Source organism: Callorhinus ursinus, unplaced genomic scaffold (genome assembly GCF_003265705.2).
Source record: "Callorhinus ursinus isolate GAN/ISIS: 27379988/994484 unplaced genomic scaffold, GSC_fseal_2.0 scaffold6, whole genome shotgun sequence".
NCBI classification, from domain to species: Eukaryota; Metazoa; Chordata; class Mammalia; order Carnivora; family Otariidae; genus Callorhinus; species Callorhinus ursinus.
In genome coordinates, this window is record NW_027397068.1 from 36,977,824 (window position 1) to 36,996,731 (window position 18,908).

Sequence of the window (18,908 nt, forward strand, 5' to 3'; positions counted from 1 at the left end):
GGCGTGCGGCAGGAGGGGAGCAGGCAGCGCCCGGCCATCCGGCCGAGCAGAAGGAGGGGCGTCTCTGCGGGGTCCCCAGCCGGCAGTGTGGAACACCGACCTGGGCGGCTCAGTCCCGGGCCTCTGGGACATCCTTCCCTGAAGAAGGGTTTTCAGGCTAGAGTGAGCAGATTCAGAGGGAACGGAGAAGGCTGCACGCTAACCCTCCACCCCAGCTCCTCTGCCGGCTCCACCTCATTGCCTCACTGCGTCATTCTAATGAAGACAGGACTGATTTCAAAGAATTGATGTGAGGTGCGTTTATCTTCAGTGATGGCAGGGCCAGCAGGGAGGCCCCCGGCTGCTTGGCTCCGGCCTGAGGCGCTCTCTGGCTCGGCTCACAGGGCAGAGACCGTGTGCAAGGCGCCGCCCTTCCTGGCTTCCCTGAGGTCAACACAGCAGCATGCGCTCCGTGCAATTTCAGTGCGTCAGACGCGCTCCCGGGCTTCTCCGGGACACAGTTCCAGAACTCTTTCCTTCCTGATAGAGGAGTCAAAACAAACTCCATCGTCCTGGGACGGTGATGTCAGTCTCTTGCCACACACCTGAGGTTGCAAGCCAAGTCCTAAAACTATAATCATCTAAAAGAATATAACCCAGGGCGCCTGGGTGGCTCAGTGGTTGGGCGTCTGCCTTCGGCTCAGGTCATGATCCCAGGGTCCTGGAATCGAGCCCCATGTCTGACCCCCTGCTCAGCGGGAAGCCTGCTTCTCCCTCTTCTACTCCCCCTGCTTGTGTTCCCTCTCCCGCTGTCTCTCTCTCTCTCTCTCTGTCAAATAAATAAATAAAATCTTTAAAAAAATATAAAATAAAATAAAAGAATATAACCGAGAATCTCTGAAGGGCAAAGAAAAAAGTTAGAGGTATGTGTATGTGTATATGTATATATCTGCATATATCAGTATTATGTATATATACACGCACACATATATATTCCAATATACGTGTATGTGTATACACATATGTATATTATACAGACACATCTATTTACATAGGGGTGTGTATGTGTCCGTATACTGGTATATGCAGATAGATAGATTGATTCAAACACACCCACACACCTAAATAATAAATGTGCACTAGGAAAGTCAGAAAATAATTGATTTCATTCAAGTACTCACCTACATTAAACAGAATAAAAAATAGGAGTTTGGGTTTTTAAAAAATTACTTCTAATGTAGTTTGTTTGTGGTTACAAAACAACCAGATGGAAAGCAGTCTGGGAAAAAATCTGTTTCATCACTGGAGTGAACAAACACAATTAGAATGCTAAAAACATTAAATTTCATGAAACTGAACAGAACAGGGACTTTTTTTTTTTTTTGAATGGCGATCAGATGAATTATAACCACCTAAGCTCAGGAATCTCTTGAGACTCAATATTCCTTATAGCATCAGCTGCAGGCAAAAGAAAAAGAGCTGGGTAATTTGAAGTCAATCATTAATATTCATTTTTTATCTTGCTACAGCTGTAGCGACTGGGTCTGTCATCTTTACTTCCCATGTGGCAATCCATTTCTTTTGAAGAAAGCAGGATTGGCAAGTTTCCCTTACTCACTTGCTCATTCATTCATTCATTCATTTTCTTCTTAAAAGAAAAAAAATCTCTAGAGTGCTTTTCAAGTGACTTTTGAGCAACCTGAGCTGAAACTAGTAGACATCTACTTATCGTTACTGTACAACTTTTTTTCTTTTTTAAGCTGTGTGCGTATTTTAAGCACACTTTTTATTGATTATATTGCAAGTACTAGGAGTTTTTAAAAAGAGGAACCATAGAATAATTCTTGCCATCCATTTCAACAGAAGTCTAGAATTAGTGCACATAGAAAGAACATTGGGCAAAAATGTTCTTTAATTTTTTAACCAAATCATATTTTTACTATCAAGTTCACTTTTAATAAATGTATTTTTATTTTAAAAAGTAGAAAAAAAATCTAGTATCCCTATCATACTCATATAATCATATTAAACATTTGAATTTTCTCATCTTTTTTCATTTGTGTAAATTGCTGCTAATTGTTATCAAGCTATATTAATAATGTTTTATTCTGCTTTGACTTAATATTAGCGCCCTGATATTTTTCTTATGTCACTATATAGTATTTCTTTTTATAACGGTGGTAAAATATACATAACACAAAGTTCACCAGCTTAGTCATTTTGAAGCATACGGTTCAGTAGTATTATCACATTCACATTGTTGTGAAAAAAGGGTCCAGAACTCTTTATCTTGCAAAACTGGAACTCTGTGCCATTCACCAACAGTGCCCCATTCCTCCCACCCTCCAACCCCTGAGAAACACCATGCTTTCTGTCTCTATAAATGTAACTACTCAAGGACCTCATTCTAAGGAATCATGCAGTGTGTGTCTTTTTGTAACTGGCTTATTTCATTTAGCATAATGTCCTCCAGGTTCATCCATGTTGTTTCACATGTCAGGATTTCCTTCCTTTTTTATTGATATCCTACATTTTGTTTCTCCATTCTCTGTTGACGGACATGGATTGCTTCTACCCTTTGGCCATTGTGAATAATGCTGCTGTGAACATGGATGTACAAATATCTCTTCAAGACCCTGCTTTGGGTGCATAACCAGAAGTGCAATTGCCAGATCATACGGTAATTCTATTTTCAGTTTTCTTAGGAACTTCTATACTGTTTTCCATAATGACTGCACCACTCACTGTACATTTCCACCAACAGTGCACGGGGTTCCAATTTCTCCACATCTTCACCAACACTTGTTATTTTCTCGTTTTCTTTTTCATAGTAGCCACCCTAGTGGGGTGTGAGGTAGAGTACATTATCCTTAATCAGCATTTTAAAGGACAATATGCTGTCTGGTATATATACATAATAATTTACTTAACCATAACGCTTTTGTTAAATATTTAGGTTGTTTCCCGATTTATTCCCCCATTATAATTTATAATGTGGCAAACATCTTCAGTATATACCTTTCCCATATTTTAGATTGTCTCCTTTGTGTAGATTCCCAGAATTAGACTTACAGGTTTACATTGAATAAATACTTATTGGTTATTGACACATTTTACTTTAATAATTTTTCCTGTTAGGCATTTATTAGCATTGAAATAGTTTGCAGGGCTACATAGGCGCCTTCCAAGTGGTCTTTTTTCTTTCTTTCACCTATGCCCCAAACAACATACCACACACGAATAGTCTGCCTAAAGCAATACTTTCTTTATGTTTTTCCTGACACTACCACCAGAATTTCTCTATTAAAACACAAAGTTTGGGGCACCTGGCTGGCCCAGTCGAAAGATCATGTGACTCTTGATCTTGGGATCATGAGTTCAAGCCCCACGTTGGGTGTAGAGATTACTTAAATAAATAAAAACTTGAAAACAAACAAACAAACACAAAGTTCATGTAGTTGATCCTTAGTATTCCCAGATTCTGTATTTGCAAATTTGCCTAATGGCTAAAATTTATTTGCAACCTCCAAATCAATGCTCCCAGTGCTGTCCCAGACATTCATGGACATGCAGGGTGAAAAATCTGAGTCACTTGATGTCTGTGTTCCCAGCTGAGGTCAAGGTTCATACTATACATGGGTACCCTTTTCACAGTGAATTTAGTGTCATGTTTTTCACATTTTTGTGTTTTTGTTGGTGATTTCACTGTTGAACATGGCCCCCACGTGTAAGACTGAAGTGCTCTGTAGTCTTCCTAAACATAAGAAGGCTGTGATGTGCCTTGTAGAGAAAATATATGTGTTAGATAAGCTTCATTCAGGCATGAATTACAGTGCTGCTGGCTGCGATTCAATGTCATGAGTCAACAGTATACATTAAATAAAGTGTCTTTTACGGAAACACACACAAAACAAAGTTATGTACTGAGCTTTGATGCATGCGTTGTGGCCAGACTCCCAGGGATCTAACCCCGTATTTCCCCTGGGAGAACCCGTTCAGTATTCACCAACTCAGCATTACCGGCGACTCATAGAACATAACTGTGACAAATAATGAGAATTGACTGTATTTGTATGCTTTGTTTAAAAAGCTTTAAAAAGTCCTCATTATTACAGTCTATATTCCTAAATTTGTCATGTAAGGCCTACACCTTTATGCCCTAAATGCATTCTTTAACCATATCTTTGCCTAATCCCCAGTGTGAACTTTTATTGCTGAGAAAGATTCACCTACAATTGTGAGAGAGAGCTTTTAGTTCTGCCAACAGAAGGATAGCTGGTAATAAAAACAAATTCTGCTTTGAGATAAAATTCTACAGCAAAAAGGCCCTTATTTCTGAGGCACCTTAGAAAAAGGCTCTTGCTCTCTTATTTCTCTCGGCAGCACCCTCTCACAGTCTTCGTTTCTAGAAAAGGGTTTTGTTGTTACCATGTTACTGCTTCATTTGGGGTCCTAGAGCCACATTGGGCTCTGGTCATTCACATCCATGTGAACTCCTAGCACAGTGATGCTAACTCACACTCTCCTAGAGTGTATTCAACCCCACGGCCAGAAAGAGTTCCAGAAAGCCTAGTTAATGATATCACAGAGTGGGGACTTGGTGGGTAGGTACTAACATTTTTAATCAGCTTTCAGAGGTTTTTTGGCACTAAGAATTGCCGATCATGGGATTGGACCTGTATTCAACTCCAAGTAGATTTATTGCTCTAATGTCAACCTTCTCCATCCCCTCAAACCTTCGGTAGTCTGGTATGTCTTTCCAGCCTGTATGACAGTGTTGAGGGAAATAAACAGAGTGTGGCCTCCACATGCACCTCTCAGCTGACGACAGTGAAGAAGGAGCGTCATTGTGCCAAGTAGCCCAGTGATCCTGGCACGCTAGGGGGTGACCGGCAGCATGGACATCGGCAGCAGTAGGAAGGATGAGAGGGGCAAGACAAGCACCCGTGGTGTGGAACAGGCTCAGGAGCAGACAGACGCAACAAATATGCTTCCCCAGACACGCTTCAGGGTCAGGCACGGATCTGGGCTATATGCAATGTCAGGACATGTCACTCCAGTGGAGCCCAACTGCCCATGTGATGAAGTCCAAATTCTTCAGTCTCAAACTCATAAACTCGTGCCAGACCCCCTTCCCCCACCAGTTCCTTCTACCCGATTCCACCCTCGCTGTTCTCTAGCCCAGCACTTTCCAGCCTCAGTCCACTGAACCTGGGGGGATTACACTTCTCTTTTTCTCAGTGATTAGTTCCTCTGAGCTATCGTCTTTGCTGGGCCTTCCCAGAACCACTCACACCGACACAGGGTTACCCACACTTTCCTGGGTGCTCCTATTGCATCCTGTTATCCTGACTCTGGAACCCCCTGTACTCGACTATGAGCACATTCGTTTTTGTCGGCCTCCCCAGCCAGGCTACGGAGCTCACTGAGCGCAGTCTTTCTCCTGTTTGTGTCCCTTATGTCAGCCTAGTGCCAGGCCTGCAGAGGTGCCCATGTGTGTGTCCTGATGATTCAATGAATGAATGCAGGGACATATTTTTGAGATGTTAATTAAGGTAATCCAGTCTCAAGGGTCTGTAATTCTCCGTTAACGTTTGTCTGGCGGGCTCAGAAGGTGGAATTCCTTTTAAAGTTGGTGGATAAGTAGGAGACAAGACTTGCTGTTCTAGGGAAGAAGGCAATGGCATGAGAGAAGTTCCAACGAGACACTAAAAGGAAGTGGCAGGCCTACTCCATCCAGCTCAATGGAGAGAGGGAAGGAGAGAAAGATGGAAGTTAGGAAACCAAACACTTAGTCGAGTATGTTCCGACTTTCCTTCAAATAAAATCCCAAAGAAGTGGGTCCTGCTAGTTGTGGGGAAACAGAAAGCAGAGGGATTTTGTGCCCCACTCCCCAGTTAGAACTCTGAAAGGAGACACACAGGGTGGCCCCAAGCAAACAGCAGGCACCCATACTGATGGAAGGCACTCTGATTGGTGCTCCTGAGGCCCTGCTCCTCCTCTGTAGTTGAAAGGTAACTGCCATGATGATCACAGAAGAAATGGTGAGGCTACTTCCACACAGAGGCCATGGCATGGACAACGTAAGCCAAAGGCCTAATACAGAACTCAGCTAAGACATGGAGGAGTCCACAGTAGCAGCAAGAGCAGAGGTGAGGCCCAGTCTGCAAGGGAGGACCACCAGACCCTGCTAAGCCAAGAGAACAGGCCCCAGATCACCAGCCTCAGGCTTCAGCTACAAACACCAGCACAGCCCCGTGACCAGGGGGACACCTGGAGGGCTTTTGTGAGGCCTAGAAGGCCTGAGAGATCTGTCTATGGGCACCAAGTCATATCCATATCTGATCATAGTTACTGCCTTGGAAAGAGCAGGGACTGGGGAAGAAATCTAAAAATGCAGTATTGCTATGTAAAAGAACAAATTAAATCATTAAAAGCAATTAGGGTATATATTTACTTGGCCAGATAGGAGTTCCCACCTCATCTTCATCCAAAGAAGTGAGAACCTGGGAGGAGGATTTGCCCAGCTAAACAGAAACAGAGAACTACATTTTGGGGGTGGGGTATGGATTGCTGTATGCTGAATGAATTTTTCAACCCTACTATCAATGAAAAAAAATGATAAAAGGGAAGGAATCAGGTAAATACATCTAATGAAAAAGGCACCCAGCAGTGGAACAGGGATGGGGTTCTGGGGACTTCTGTGCCATTTTGTCCAGTACTATGCCTCTTGTTTATCCATTTATGCCTTCTTCTTTGGTGAGAAATGTGTACTTCCTCAAAACACTGCAAGGAGAAGAAATCAAGCAACTTGAACCTGACTCTGGGTTTAAAAGTCAGCTGCTCCTGCTGCCTCTGTCAGGTATAATTTGCCTCATGGCTGCCTCTTGCTGATACCTTGCAAAGCCCTGTATGTGCACATGTGTGTGCACGCGCGTGTGTGTGTGCATGCACGTGGATTTATGTGTGCACACATGCCACTCGTATCCATCTTTGGGCTGGAGGGGCCTCAGGGAATCAAATCCAACATTCATGGTTTACAATGAAGGGATGGAGGGCTTGCCCCCCACCTTGATGTGAGTAGACACGGACTGAACAAGCCCGTGACCCTGATGCCATGAACTCTCCTGTCTAACCTGCCAGCTCTGCTTCCCAGTTCATACCTTTGGCTCTTCTGGCCTCTCCAGCAAGACCTCTGGATTGATGCCAAAACCCAAGTGCAGACTTCTTCAGCTCTCCGCTCTATGTGGCTTCTCCACCTGACTTCTGAGTCTGGCTCATATAGACCTTGCAATCTGTGTGAGAACTCCAGCACTGGCCTCTATAGAGTCACGAAGGACACTGGCTACTTCCTTTTCCTCCAAAGCCTCTCAACTGCTCACTGGGTAATTGATGACTTGCCTCTGTCCAGCCCACCACCTCCCACCCTACCAGACGGGCACAGCTTGCCCTGCATCTCTCTGGCCATGACTGGTCCTGGCAGACTTTGGCCCAGGAAGTGCCTTCCCACACATTACTCTCAGCTATTATTCTTGCAACATTCTGAAAATTCATATGGGGATATATTTTGTCATAGCTAGTTACCGCATATTCATATGAATAGGTACCATGAAGGGTGTAGAATGCACCAATTCATTTAATCCTTCAAGTGGCCTAAGATACTGCTGTTTTCCTAATGGGAAAATGGATGCTTAGGAGGGTTTAGAGTTTTGCACAAAGCCATATAGCTAGTAAATTGTGGAATCCAAATTTGGACCATCTCGGCTTAGTTCCAAGGCCTATATGCTTAGCCCCACATCAAGCGGCCTCCCTGTGAAGAGAGAGAGTCTCCACCCTAAAGATAGTCCTCTGGCTCTGAACCTACTTCCAAAGATTTTTCAGGAAAGATCCTTACTCTTCTGAAACTTGATCACACAATTCATGCTAATGCACAACTTGGTTTTGTTTCTTGCCTTTACCTACGTGTCATTGTCTAAGGACAATTTTTTTTAAAGGGTAAAATTATGTCTCTCCTGTTATTATAAAACAAACACAAGTAATGCTGAAATGAATTTAACTTGCCTGCAAAACTGGTCAAGATCTGCAGGGCAATAATCAATTGCACCTGATACTGTTCATTTGCATTTTTATGGACAACGATCATTTGCATTATTGTCGTTTTTTACAGCCTAGAGTACAAAATATCTCAAAGATGATGAAAGGTGGACAAAATGTGGAAGAGTGTGCTACGCAGAACACTCAGCAGTTATTTGTACCCATTTCAAGTCTTCTATTGACATCCTGAACATAATATTTTATTATATGAATGTAGCATAATGTAATCACTGTACGCACGCATCACAAAAACTGGTCTAGATTCAAGTTGTGGAGAAACGTTTTCTCTTCAGAATGAATAGAATAGAAGCACCTGGTCTTCCAACCTTCTTTAAGTGGCATCTATAAGAGATAAGTATTCCACACCCAACTATGTATAATTCCAAAAAATTTCCCCCAATATCATAGGTTATTAACATTTTTCAAAACAGTGTCATGAACAGATTGTACTGGAATAGTCACCTCCTATCTTTAATGGTGTCAGTGTTCACATGGCAGTCAAGCACAGGACATTCACAGAGACAGGAAGTTTTCAAGACCTAATTAACTATTTTGACTAGAACTCTGCCTTTGTTTTGGCAGAACATCCTAGCATGAAACAAATATTTACCAGAAATATTCCTAAAGGAGGCTCTGGTTCTATCCCTAAGATGGAACCCACTAACTTCTTCCTTCCCTAACCACCTGTTTCCTGTCTTGAGAATTTAGGCTCCTTGGGTCACTCGTAATGGCCGCTTACTGAGTAAGGACACACCTGGTAAAAGGAAAAAGCTCCAAGACTCCAAGCACAGCCATCCAGGAGTGCTTTGGCAACCGGTGTTCAAGATCCAAGTTGCTTCAGTGTCTAAAGTCCTCTTCCTGCCTCCTGAGGAAGGAGAGTCGGAGATGAGAATTCATATGCAGATACTTTATTTGGGAGGTGCAGGAAATATTGCAGAGGAATAGGGCAGAGAATAGAGTAATAGGCAGGCGACAAAGGATGTGTGATTAAGCCGCTATCACAGTGGGTGACTGAGGCTTCATCTTGCAGGGAAACTGAAGAAAATGGTGAGAAACAGAAACCCGGATGGATCCAACCCCAGGGGCCAGGGACCTAGGGTAGTATTTATGTATCAATTCCTGTGAGCCAGTGAGTGAAAGCTGTTCCTGAGAGCTGCTTATTTCCTGGTACTTCTTCTTGTTGTACATTCTGCAAATAAGGCCTTTAGACTCAGGGACACGGATACTGGCAGCTGGAGTCAGCCAGAGCCACTGAAAGGCTGGGAGGGGAGAAGAGGGAGGTGAGGAGTGGGAGATATGCTGGTGCCTGCTACCCCTCACCAGCAGCTGAGGAAGGATGGTCTTCCCTCCCTGCTACCCCTCACCAGCAGCTGAGGAAGGATGGTCTTCCCTCCAATGCTCAGCATTAATGTGCCTCAGCCTCTCAGTCTCTGCTTTCTTGCGTTTTCCTGCCGTACCATATTTCCTACTTTTAATTCCAGAAAGAGAGAGATCCAAAGAGAATCTGGTTGACAAACTCCCCTTACCATCGTCCTTGGCGCAGAGCTGATCGCTTTGCGCCAATTCACAGTCAGCCTCTGGATTGGTTGTCCTAGGATAGGCTCCAGTCTCTGAGGGTAACAGTCAAGTGACACAGAGCATGAGCACTCCTCCTGAAGAAGAGCACAGGGGCTGTGAGCAGGACAGCTCCCCCCCAGCCCCCACCCCACGAGCAGGCGTCACGCACACTCTGTTCTGACACATAGCGGCAGAGTTATGCCTTTGTCAGTCGCATGCTGGCATTCACCTCGCTGGGAGGAACAGGTGAGTCTTGAAGTCATTAGAATCCCTAACCTGAAGCTGTGCTTTTCCGTATTTATGTTTCCCTTGAGAACTGAGTGTGTTCCTTTGGCTCCTCCTAATTTAAGACTTACATTCTACTTCTCACCATTCCCATCTTCTCATCTGACTGTTTTCATGAACAGAAGCCTGACGTGGGTGCAGTAGGATTTCACCATATCGAGAACCGCTGTAATTCTTAGTTTCCAGGAGCTCGTACCATTTAAATGTGGGGACACTGTTTTCTAATTGAACCCCCAACTACCATCTTTATGCTTCCCAAGAGGCCTCTCTCTCCCAGTTATGCTCTTCTCACCACATTTTCCTTGTAGCATTCAGCATTCTGTACGACATATTTTTTGTTGTTTTTTTATTGTTAATTTCTTGACTCCCCACATAAGCTTCATAAAGACAGATGTCAAAATGAGGTGTTCAAATTAATATTTGTTGACTGAAGTTATCATTAAAGGAAGGACCTTAAGGGTTTTTTTTTTTGTTTGGTTTTTGGTTTTGGGTTTTGGTTTTCCTAGAAAAGGGTGAGGGGAAATTAGTCTGGGTGGATCCAGTGGCATCTGTGGTTTGGTCCCTAATGTGACAAGGACATGTACAGGGCTGGCGACTGGGCAGGGGCAGTGTGGAATCACCAGACAGAACTGAGACTGTGGCCTGGGCCTCATCAGCATGGCTCAGACCAGCAGAGTCCCGCCTTGGAGATGGAAGGCTTGTAAAGAACCATCAGGAAGCTAGTGAGGTAGGGGCAAGTGAGCTGGGCAGTGAGCAACATGGAAACATCTGGCAGCCATCAGGGCAAAGGGCAGAGGATAACTCGCTCCGACCTGCCTCTGGATGAACAGAGTGGGTCCTGCCATGAACAGGCTCTGGCGAGGAGAAGTCCAAGTCAGGGAGGGAATTCACAGCAGCCACATTGCTGAGAGCAGCCACCCCACCGCACCCCGCACTCTGCATGCCAAAGCTCTCGGGAGGCCAAAACAAACAGCTGCAAGAGAATGATGCTTCAGGAGGTCTCTAATATGCTGTCTTCTGCAGATGCTCATAGAGGTTGGCACTCACTGTAAGAGCCAAGAGTCAGCACTTCAACTTATATAGCCTGTGTTCTGGTCTTCCTTTCGCTTCTGATTTGGGAAATTTACATTGGGTATGAAATTTTTAAAAATTTTAAGTAGGTAAAATTAAATAAACATAACATCAGTATTTTCTATCCTGACTGCCCTGTATCCAAACAGCAAAACCCACAGCACATCAGAGGAGAATATTAAACAGCACTCAAACTTTACATCATTCATGAAAGGTATCCTTTGGAGAAACTGAATAAATGAGAACAACTTGCAGCGGGAAACATGCCTTTAAAGATTTGAGACTGCTGTTAATAGGCTAAGTAGCTTTCAGATCAAGGGCAATGTAGGCAGAGGCTGATTATCTCCAAGTGTGTGAACAGTATGACACTGGGTTTCAGAAAAGCAGGGCAGTTAATTGCTAGTTAGGCTTAGAACTCATAAAAGCCACATGCTTGCTGGCATTGTCCTATGTCACTGAATGTATGGAGAAGAAATGGATTTCTGTGGTACATTAGGAGAAAAGTTTTATTAGAAGCTCCAGTATAAATGGAGTTGCTAATTGTGAGAGAGCATACGTTTGCAAGAGGAGAAAAATCCAGATGTTCAAGGCCCTGGATCAGGGTGTGAGAAGGTGTCACATTAACATGTTCACTATTAAAAGTAAGTCTCAACGGCAGATTATTCAAGGAAAAGTGACAGCCAAGAACTTCCTAAAACTATCAAGAATTTTCTCTCTTTAGTAAGTGCACACCTATAAATTCCCTTTGTTCATTTTCAGCGCACATTATTCTTTTTATTCAAACTGATAATAATGATATATTCTGAAATAATGTTGTTTAAGTTAAAGTTAGAGCTTCAAAACAAGCAGGCTGCTCTTCAGTCTCATAAAGCCCCGAGGTTTCTAACCATGTTTCCAGATTTACTGCCAAGAAAAGAGAGTGCTTCTAAAACCACATGGAGGTGATGGCTGCTCAGAACTCCCTAACCTCACAGCATTTTCAGCTCCAAAGGCATCAATTCTACTTCATTCCATTTCAGCCCTTCCTTGGGATGGCCACACCTGTCCTGAATACTCATGTCTTCGCGCCGACCTCCGCTCTCTGCCCTGTATGTTCTCCTAGTCAGTCATTGCCATATCTGCACTATCCCCCCTCATTAGGAAGTCCCTTCATCCAACAAGGTATTAACAGCCTCCTCTGTGCTAGGCATTGTTCTTCCAAGACATCAATACAAGGCAGACAAGAATCCCTGGGGGGTACTGTAGCCCAAGGTAGATAATAAACAATAGACATAATAATAAGTAACATGTTACATGAGAAGGTGATACGTGCTCTGGAAAAAATAGGGCACACTAAGAAGGAGACAGGAATGGGGGGTGGTGGGGGGGAGAGGGGGTTGCAGTCAGTGGTGTGCTGCAATCATCTTGCCCCAGCCCCTGAGAGCTGATGTGGCTTCTCCTCCCCACTGCCACGCTCAGCAACATCAGTTCAGTGACATCACGGTGGTAACTCGAAATTGCTGAACATTTGCACCATGAAAACTTGCAAATGACATGAAGTGCAGCTTCTCTTTTCCCAGAAAAGCACCTGATAAACATTTACCAGCATTTCATTGGTGTGATTTTAAATCAAACGTTGACATTTGAGCAACGACATGAATGAGTTGAGGGAATCAGCCTTGTGGGATCTAGAAGAACATTCGAGGCCATTGAACAACTATAGCAAAGGCCTGAAATAAGGAGCAAGACAAGTGTGGTAGGAATAACAAGAAGTGCAGTGAAGCTGAGAGCAAAGGGAGGGGTAAGATGAGCTCAGTGGAATTACTTGAGAGCAGATTGTGAAGGGTGTTGTAGGTCACTGGAGGGACTTTAACTTTTACTCCGAGTACTGGAAAGCTATTGGAGGTTTTAAAACAGAGGAATGTCAGGATCTAATATACTTTCAACAGGACCACTTTGACTGCTATGTTGAGAATAGATTGAGGTGGGGGGAGATGATGGGAAGTAAAAGGTATAAGCGAGACAAGGTATTCTAGGTATTCTCTTCTATTGTGTAAGAGAAATATGATGGCTCAGAGTACCAGTAATGGATGTAGTGTGAAATGGTTGGCTTCTAGATATATACTGAAAGCACCTACAGGATGCTTGGATGTACAGTATCAGAGAAAGGAGTGAAGGTTGACACCAAGACTTTTGGTTTGAACAGATGGAAGGATGGAGTTGACATCAACTGAGAAGTGGAAGACTGTCAGTGGAACAGACGTAAGGGTAGGGAAGGGAGGGATACTCAGAAGGTCTGTTCTGGACAAAATTAGCTTGAGATATCTATTATGTTGAGTAAAAGGTGGATGTATGAGTCTGAATTTCAAGAAAGAGTTCTGGCCAGGAGATAGGTATTTGAAAGGCATAGATGGTGGTTAAAGTCTTGAGACAGAATGGCAATGCCAAGGAGTGAATATAGGTAGTGAAGAGAGAAAGAAGAAGGATCCAACTCCAGTATATACTCCAAGCTTAACAGGTCGGGGAGAAGGGGAGGGCCCGCAAAGGAGAGGGAGGGGGGAGCAGCCAGAGAGGTAGGAGAAAAACAAAGGAGAGAACAGGAGAAGGGAAATTTAAGACAGTAAGTATAGGAGACCCTTTCAAGGGCATCTGCTGCTAAGTAGAGCAGAGAAACGGGACAGTAGCTGGCAGTGGAATTGAGGTCAAGAGAAGGGTTTGTATTGTCTTCTTGAAAGATGAGGGAAATAACAGCAAGTTTGTATGGTGGTGGGAAAGGGCCAGGAGAGGCAGAAACGTCAGTAGAGGGGAATTTTAGTCCCTCAGCCTCTAAGGCTGGTTTCATTTCCCTTTTTAGGGAAAATATTTCTATTATGTCTTTACTAACCCCCTAGAATGCCTCCCTTTTGTTAGTCCTTCCTTCCCAAGCCCACCATTTTCTTTCTTCTCTAGAACTCTTGGGTTGCCAGTTGGCTTTACTACAATAGATTTATGCTACTAACCTCAGTTGAAACCAAAGAGCTGTCCAAGTGTTCTTTTATTCTTATATTCTTTCATGGCTTATTTCCTAGCAAGTGACTAAGTGTTTATTCCAATTTTTTTTAAAAAAATTCTCTTAATCAGCATTTTCATTCAACACACAGTTATTGAGCAACAACTGCATTGCAGACACTGGGGGCCTGACACTCCACTACCCACTGCTCCTCACATTCTCAGCAGCTGACCTTTACTCCGCTTTACTGAAATGACTGATGTGAATTTTTTGAATCTTCACCCTTACATACTCAATTTTTAAAGACATCCTTCCCATCATTATTTATAAAAGATAAAGTTTCCTTGCTGGTCTCAAAGATTAACTCTTTTACTTGGGCTTTGATTCTATTGCCTCTTATATTTAATAATTTTAATTGAATAATATTTAATATATTTAATGTCCTACCAATTAATCTCTCTATGTCTTTAATATTGTCCCTCCCCAATTTCAGTCCCCTTTCTTCCTCCCAGAGGTGACAACTAGATTGACTTTCGAAGTAATCACTCTTTTGCTTTTCCTTGATTTTTTTCATATATATATAAAATACATATACACATATGTAAGTACAGTTAAATACATGCACACTCACATATACATATACATATAAGGTAAATATATATATGCATGTAACAATTTTGCTCCTACTAGAAGATCAGCTGAAGAGATTCTCTGGGTTATAGTCTGGCTTCAGCTTCTCCTTTGGGACCGTCAGGACAGGTGATGAGTGAGTCCTGGAAGTATAGAGTTGGGGCATCTAGCAGGAAAATGATGAGGGGTGGGGTGCTTTGCATTTTCTCTGCCAAGCTCTCCATGGCTTGTCTTCACTTTAGCCTGCCTAAAGCTCTGATCACTTTACTCTCTTTCTGCCCCATCTTTAATTTCTTCCATGATGTCCAGAATAAATTCCAAACTATGTAGACAGCATCGCAGGGTCTCACTACCTTTAAGGCAGTATTTTCCACTGTTCCTCTTTTTGTTCCTTATGTCAAACTAAACTACTGACGCCATTACACTGAATGAGCAGGATTCATTGAACACAGTCGGAAGAAAACCTGGTTCTTTCCCCTCACAGCCCCCTCCACCTGCTCTGGAGCACTCATCGTTGTCCTCAGTGAAGTTTCAGGCAGCTCACTCATGGATAATGAAAAGCCCTGTGGTCAATAGGAGTCCTCATAAGCCTCATTCTAGTAAATTGTTGAGTCACATAGAAAAGTCAGAACTCCAAATCTCACTCAAAACCTCTCTTCCTCATTGGAGGTTGCCCTACGCTGACATTGTGGGAAAAGAGAGCATGATTGGCTTCTTCATTTTTTACTGTATCTGAGCTTCTGACCCTGCCTCTCTGTCCTCTGCTCACAGGGCTAACCCTGGATCCTCACTGAAGAGGACAGAGGGAGAGGCAAGTAGGAGGAGAGTTTTTGCCTTGACTGGCAGCAGGAGACCTGGCACTACCTCCAAGTAGCAGAGGCTTAAAGCTGATATTTCTGTTGGAGTGTATTTGTGGATCTATGGAGGCTTCACCTGGAATATATCCCTGCATTTCTCCTGAGGTATGCCTTTTCCTCCATCCAGTACCCTCCAGTATCTTCCCTCAGCCCCTGGGGCCGAGGAATCTACTCCTTCTGTTAAGGTCACAGCCTGCTCTAAGCAAGGCTCTTAGGCAGGCTACTCTCTCCATTGTGGCCATCTCTGGCCCATGGAAAAAGCACTCAAGTACCCTTTGTCCCAACAGTCTCCATTCCCTATGCAATTAGCCAGTCACAGACTCTTGACTTTAGGATTTTCCAGTCATGGGTCCAGTAGCAGCCTCTTGTCCTTACAGAATCCAATGGACATAGGTCCACATCTCTGAGTGGTGCCCTTAAAATTCCCTTTCGATTGGCTCAAGAGGAAAGGAAATATTTCCAAAGGGGAGGGAGGCTGCCATAGTACTCCCACAACTGTCTCCAAAGAAATTATCCGTCTGATTCCTAATCTCTTGTCAACAATAATCTCTTGTATGTGAATTCTAATCTTTTGTACATCTTCCAATTCTGTAAGGTGCCAAGAGTTACAAAACTGGTTTTTGTCCAATGAAGGTGGTCTATAAATTTAACTCCTTTTAAAGTCCTAGGAAGATGGTTTGGAAATTTAACTTTGAACCAACAAGTATGTGTCATCAATTCCTTTGATTCTGATTTGGGGGGGTGCTGCAGCTAAACCGAGACAGAACTTGTTATGGGATATTTATTTGCTTCTAAAAGGCCCTGGGTTTTTCTCTGGGCCCCACTCATGTCACTTCTTCCACCCAGAATGTCCATCTCTCCCATGGCATCTATAAGGCTCAGCTCAAAGGCCACCCCCTGCACAGAGTTGTCCCAGATCCCCACAGCTACAAGTGACTTCTCCTTCTTCACACTGTTTTTATCCCTCTCAAATAGAGGTTACCCATACCTGCCCTCGTATTGTAATTAGTGTAGAGCACGCCCTTTTCCTTACTGAGTATAAAAGCCTTTACCATAGAGAACCTGCCCTTATGAGTTTGCCAGGGTTGCTATGGCAAGTACCACAGACAGAGAGACTTAAATAACAGGAATCTGTTTCTCCCCAGCTCTGGAGGCTTGAAGTCTAAGATCAAGGTGGCAGCAGGGTTGGTTTCTTCTGAGGGCCTCTCTCCTTGTCTCAGAGATGGTCTTCTTCTCTCTGTGTCTTCACCTAGTCTTTCCTCTGTGCTGTGTCTGTGTCTGGATCGCTTCTTATAAGAACATTGGTCAGACTGGCTTAAGGCCTACCCCAGTGATCTCATTTAACTTCAGCACCTCTTTAAAGATCCTGTCTCCAAATACAGGCACATTCTGATGTCCTGGGGGTTAGAACTTCAGCATATGAACACTGAGGAGACATTATTCAGTTCTTGACAATGCCCTATTCTCCTTGTACCCCAACCTGTTCTCCACATGGTGTTTGTTAAACACGTGATTGTTGTCCTGTACTGAAGACCTTGAAGACTTGATGCCAAAAACCCTGAGAAGACAGGATGAATTAGAATGCTAGTGCTAAGAGAGTCCTGGAAGATTCTGACTCCCCTTAGGGTTGGAATGAACTGGGGATAATTCATTCTCTTTTAATAACTGAGGTTTGGAGGGTAAAGGAACTAGTAACTGAAGGAAAAGAGGAAATGGTGCTGGCAAATACGCCTGTGAATGTAGCAACGTTAAGTATCCCTGGAACGTAAAAATGAACACACCTCGGCCAGATACCTTCTTCCTCCAATGTGACATATTTCTTGGCAGGGACACCGAGGGACACACAGGAGGACCTGGCTGCTCCTAACACCAGCAACCTCAAAGCAAAAACTGCCTCCCAGCAATGCCACTGCCTCGATTGGAATCTGTCACCACTGAATTTATTTTTTTGCTCCAACATATAGGGCTTGTTTCTGTGACAGGAAAAATAATACACACAGAGAGTAAGAAAATACATATATAAAAGAAGAATTACATAAGCCAGGAGAGTGAAAGTCTTTTCTTCAGAAAATATATAGCCTCAAGTACCTAAATTAGAAGAAAACACAGAAAATTAACGTGTTAAGCTTCACAGTAGAGAAGTTTGAGGAAGAACAACAAAATAAACACTAAGAAAACAGGAGGAAAGAACAAACACAGATATGGGCAGAAACTAACAAAACAGGAAACAAAGATACAACAAAGATAATCAATAAAACCAAAGCTGTTTCTTTGACAAGACTAATAACATAGATCTCTGGCAATATTGATCAAGGAAAAAGAAAAAATGTAAATAGTGTTTGTAATGGAAAGAGAGCATAAGTACATATGTAGCAGATGAAAAACTGAAAATACAATAAAAACGTCACGCTAAGCATTCAAACTTGGAGTGAACAAATTCTTAGAAAAATATAATTTAACAAATAATACACTCTCCATATGTATCATCTAGTATGCATCATCTATATGGTAGTCTATATGACTATCTACATATCATCTATATGTAGTCTACATAATATACAAAAACATTTTATATATACATATATGAGAATGTGTTTGTGTGTGTATGCATATATATAGTTTATTTTTTTAAAGATTTTATTTATTTATTTGAGAGACAGAGCAGAAGCAGTGAGGAAGAGCAGAGGGAGAGGAAGAAGCATATATATGGTCTATAACATATACCACAAAAAGGAACACCTGGCCCAAATACTTTTTTTTTTTAAGATTTTATTTATTTATTCATGAGAGACAGACAGAGAGAGAGAGAGAGAGGGAAAAAGAGAGGGAGGCAGAGGGAGAAGCAGGTTCCCCAAGGAGCAGGGAGTCCTATGCGGGACTCAATCCCAGGACCCTGGGATCATGACCTGAGCAGAAGGCCGACGCTTAACAATCTGAGCCACTCAGTTGCCCCTGGCCCAAATACTTTTAAAGATAAGTTCTAGCCAGATGTTCAAGGAGAAAATCTCAATATTAAACAAGCAAATGGCCCTATGGAGGAGGACGGATAAAATGATTCCTGACACAGATAAAAATAAATTCCCAGTGGACTAAAAACTCAATATAACAAAAATACTCAAAATCCTAGGTTTAAAAAAAATTATCATTTCATACCCGTCAATTTGGGAAAAACAATAAAAAGGCTGATAATATCAAGTGTTGGCTGATAAGGGGTTAATATCAAAAATATATAAACACAACTCACACAACTCAATTTATCACACAACTCAATAGCAAAAGCAGAAATAATCTGATTAAAATAATGGGCTGCAGACCGGAATAAACACTATTTTTTAAAAAAGACATACAAATGGCCAACAGGTACATGAAAAGGTGCTCAACATCAGTCATCATCAGGGAAATACAAATCAAAACCACAACGAGATAGCCCCTCACACTGGTTAGAATGGCTATTATAATAAAAGCCA

The 18,908-nt window shown here is 42.8% G+C and overlaps 1 protein-coding gene and 1 long non-coding RNA gene across 4 annotated transcripts in view; one reads left to right on the forward strand and one right to left on the reverse strand.

Moving 5' to 3' along the window:
• Nucleotides 1-18,908, reverse strand: part of MCM9 (minichromosome maintenance 9 homologous recombination repair factor) — a 189,028-nt gene that overhangs the window by 35,833 nt on the left and 134,287 nt on the right. Inside the window, exons 8-9 of one of the 3 annotated variants that reach the window (XM_073893844.1) lie at nucleotides 9,600-9,683; nucleotides 8,763-8,938 (exon numbers count right to left, since the gene is read on the reverse strand). The exons of the other annotated variants lie outside the window; for them this stretch is intronic. Coding sequence (XP_073749945.1) covers nucleotides 8,778-8,938; nucleotides 9,600-9,683 — 245 coding nt within the window. The 3' untranslated portion in view covers nucleotides 8,763-8,777. Of the gene's footprint in view, nucleotides 1-8,762; nucleotides 8,939-9,599; nucleotides 9,684-18,908 lie in introns of those variants that run through there. 3 annotated transcript variants of the gene reach the window in all.
• On the forward strand, nucleotides 13,144-17,851 carry LOC141372906 (uncharacterized). The gene is made up of 3 exons (XR_012378425.1): nucleotides 13,144-13,212; nucleotides 15,356-15,546; nucleotides 17,269-17,851. It is a non-coding gene; the product is annotated as an uncharacterized lncRNA (long non-coding RNA).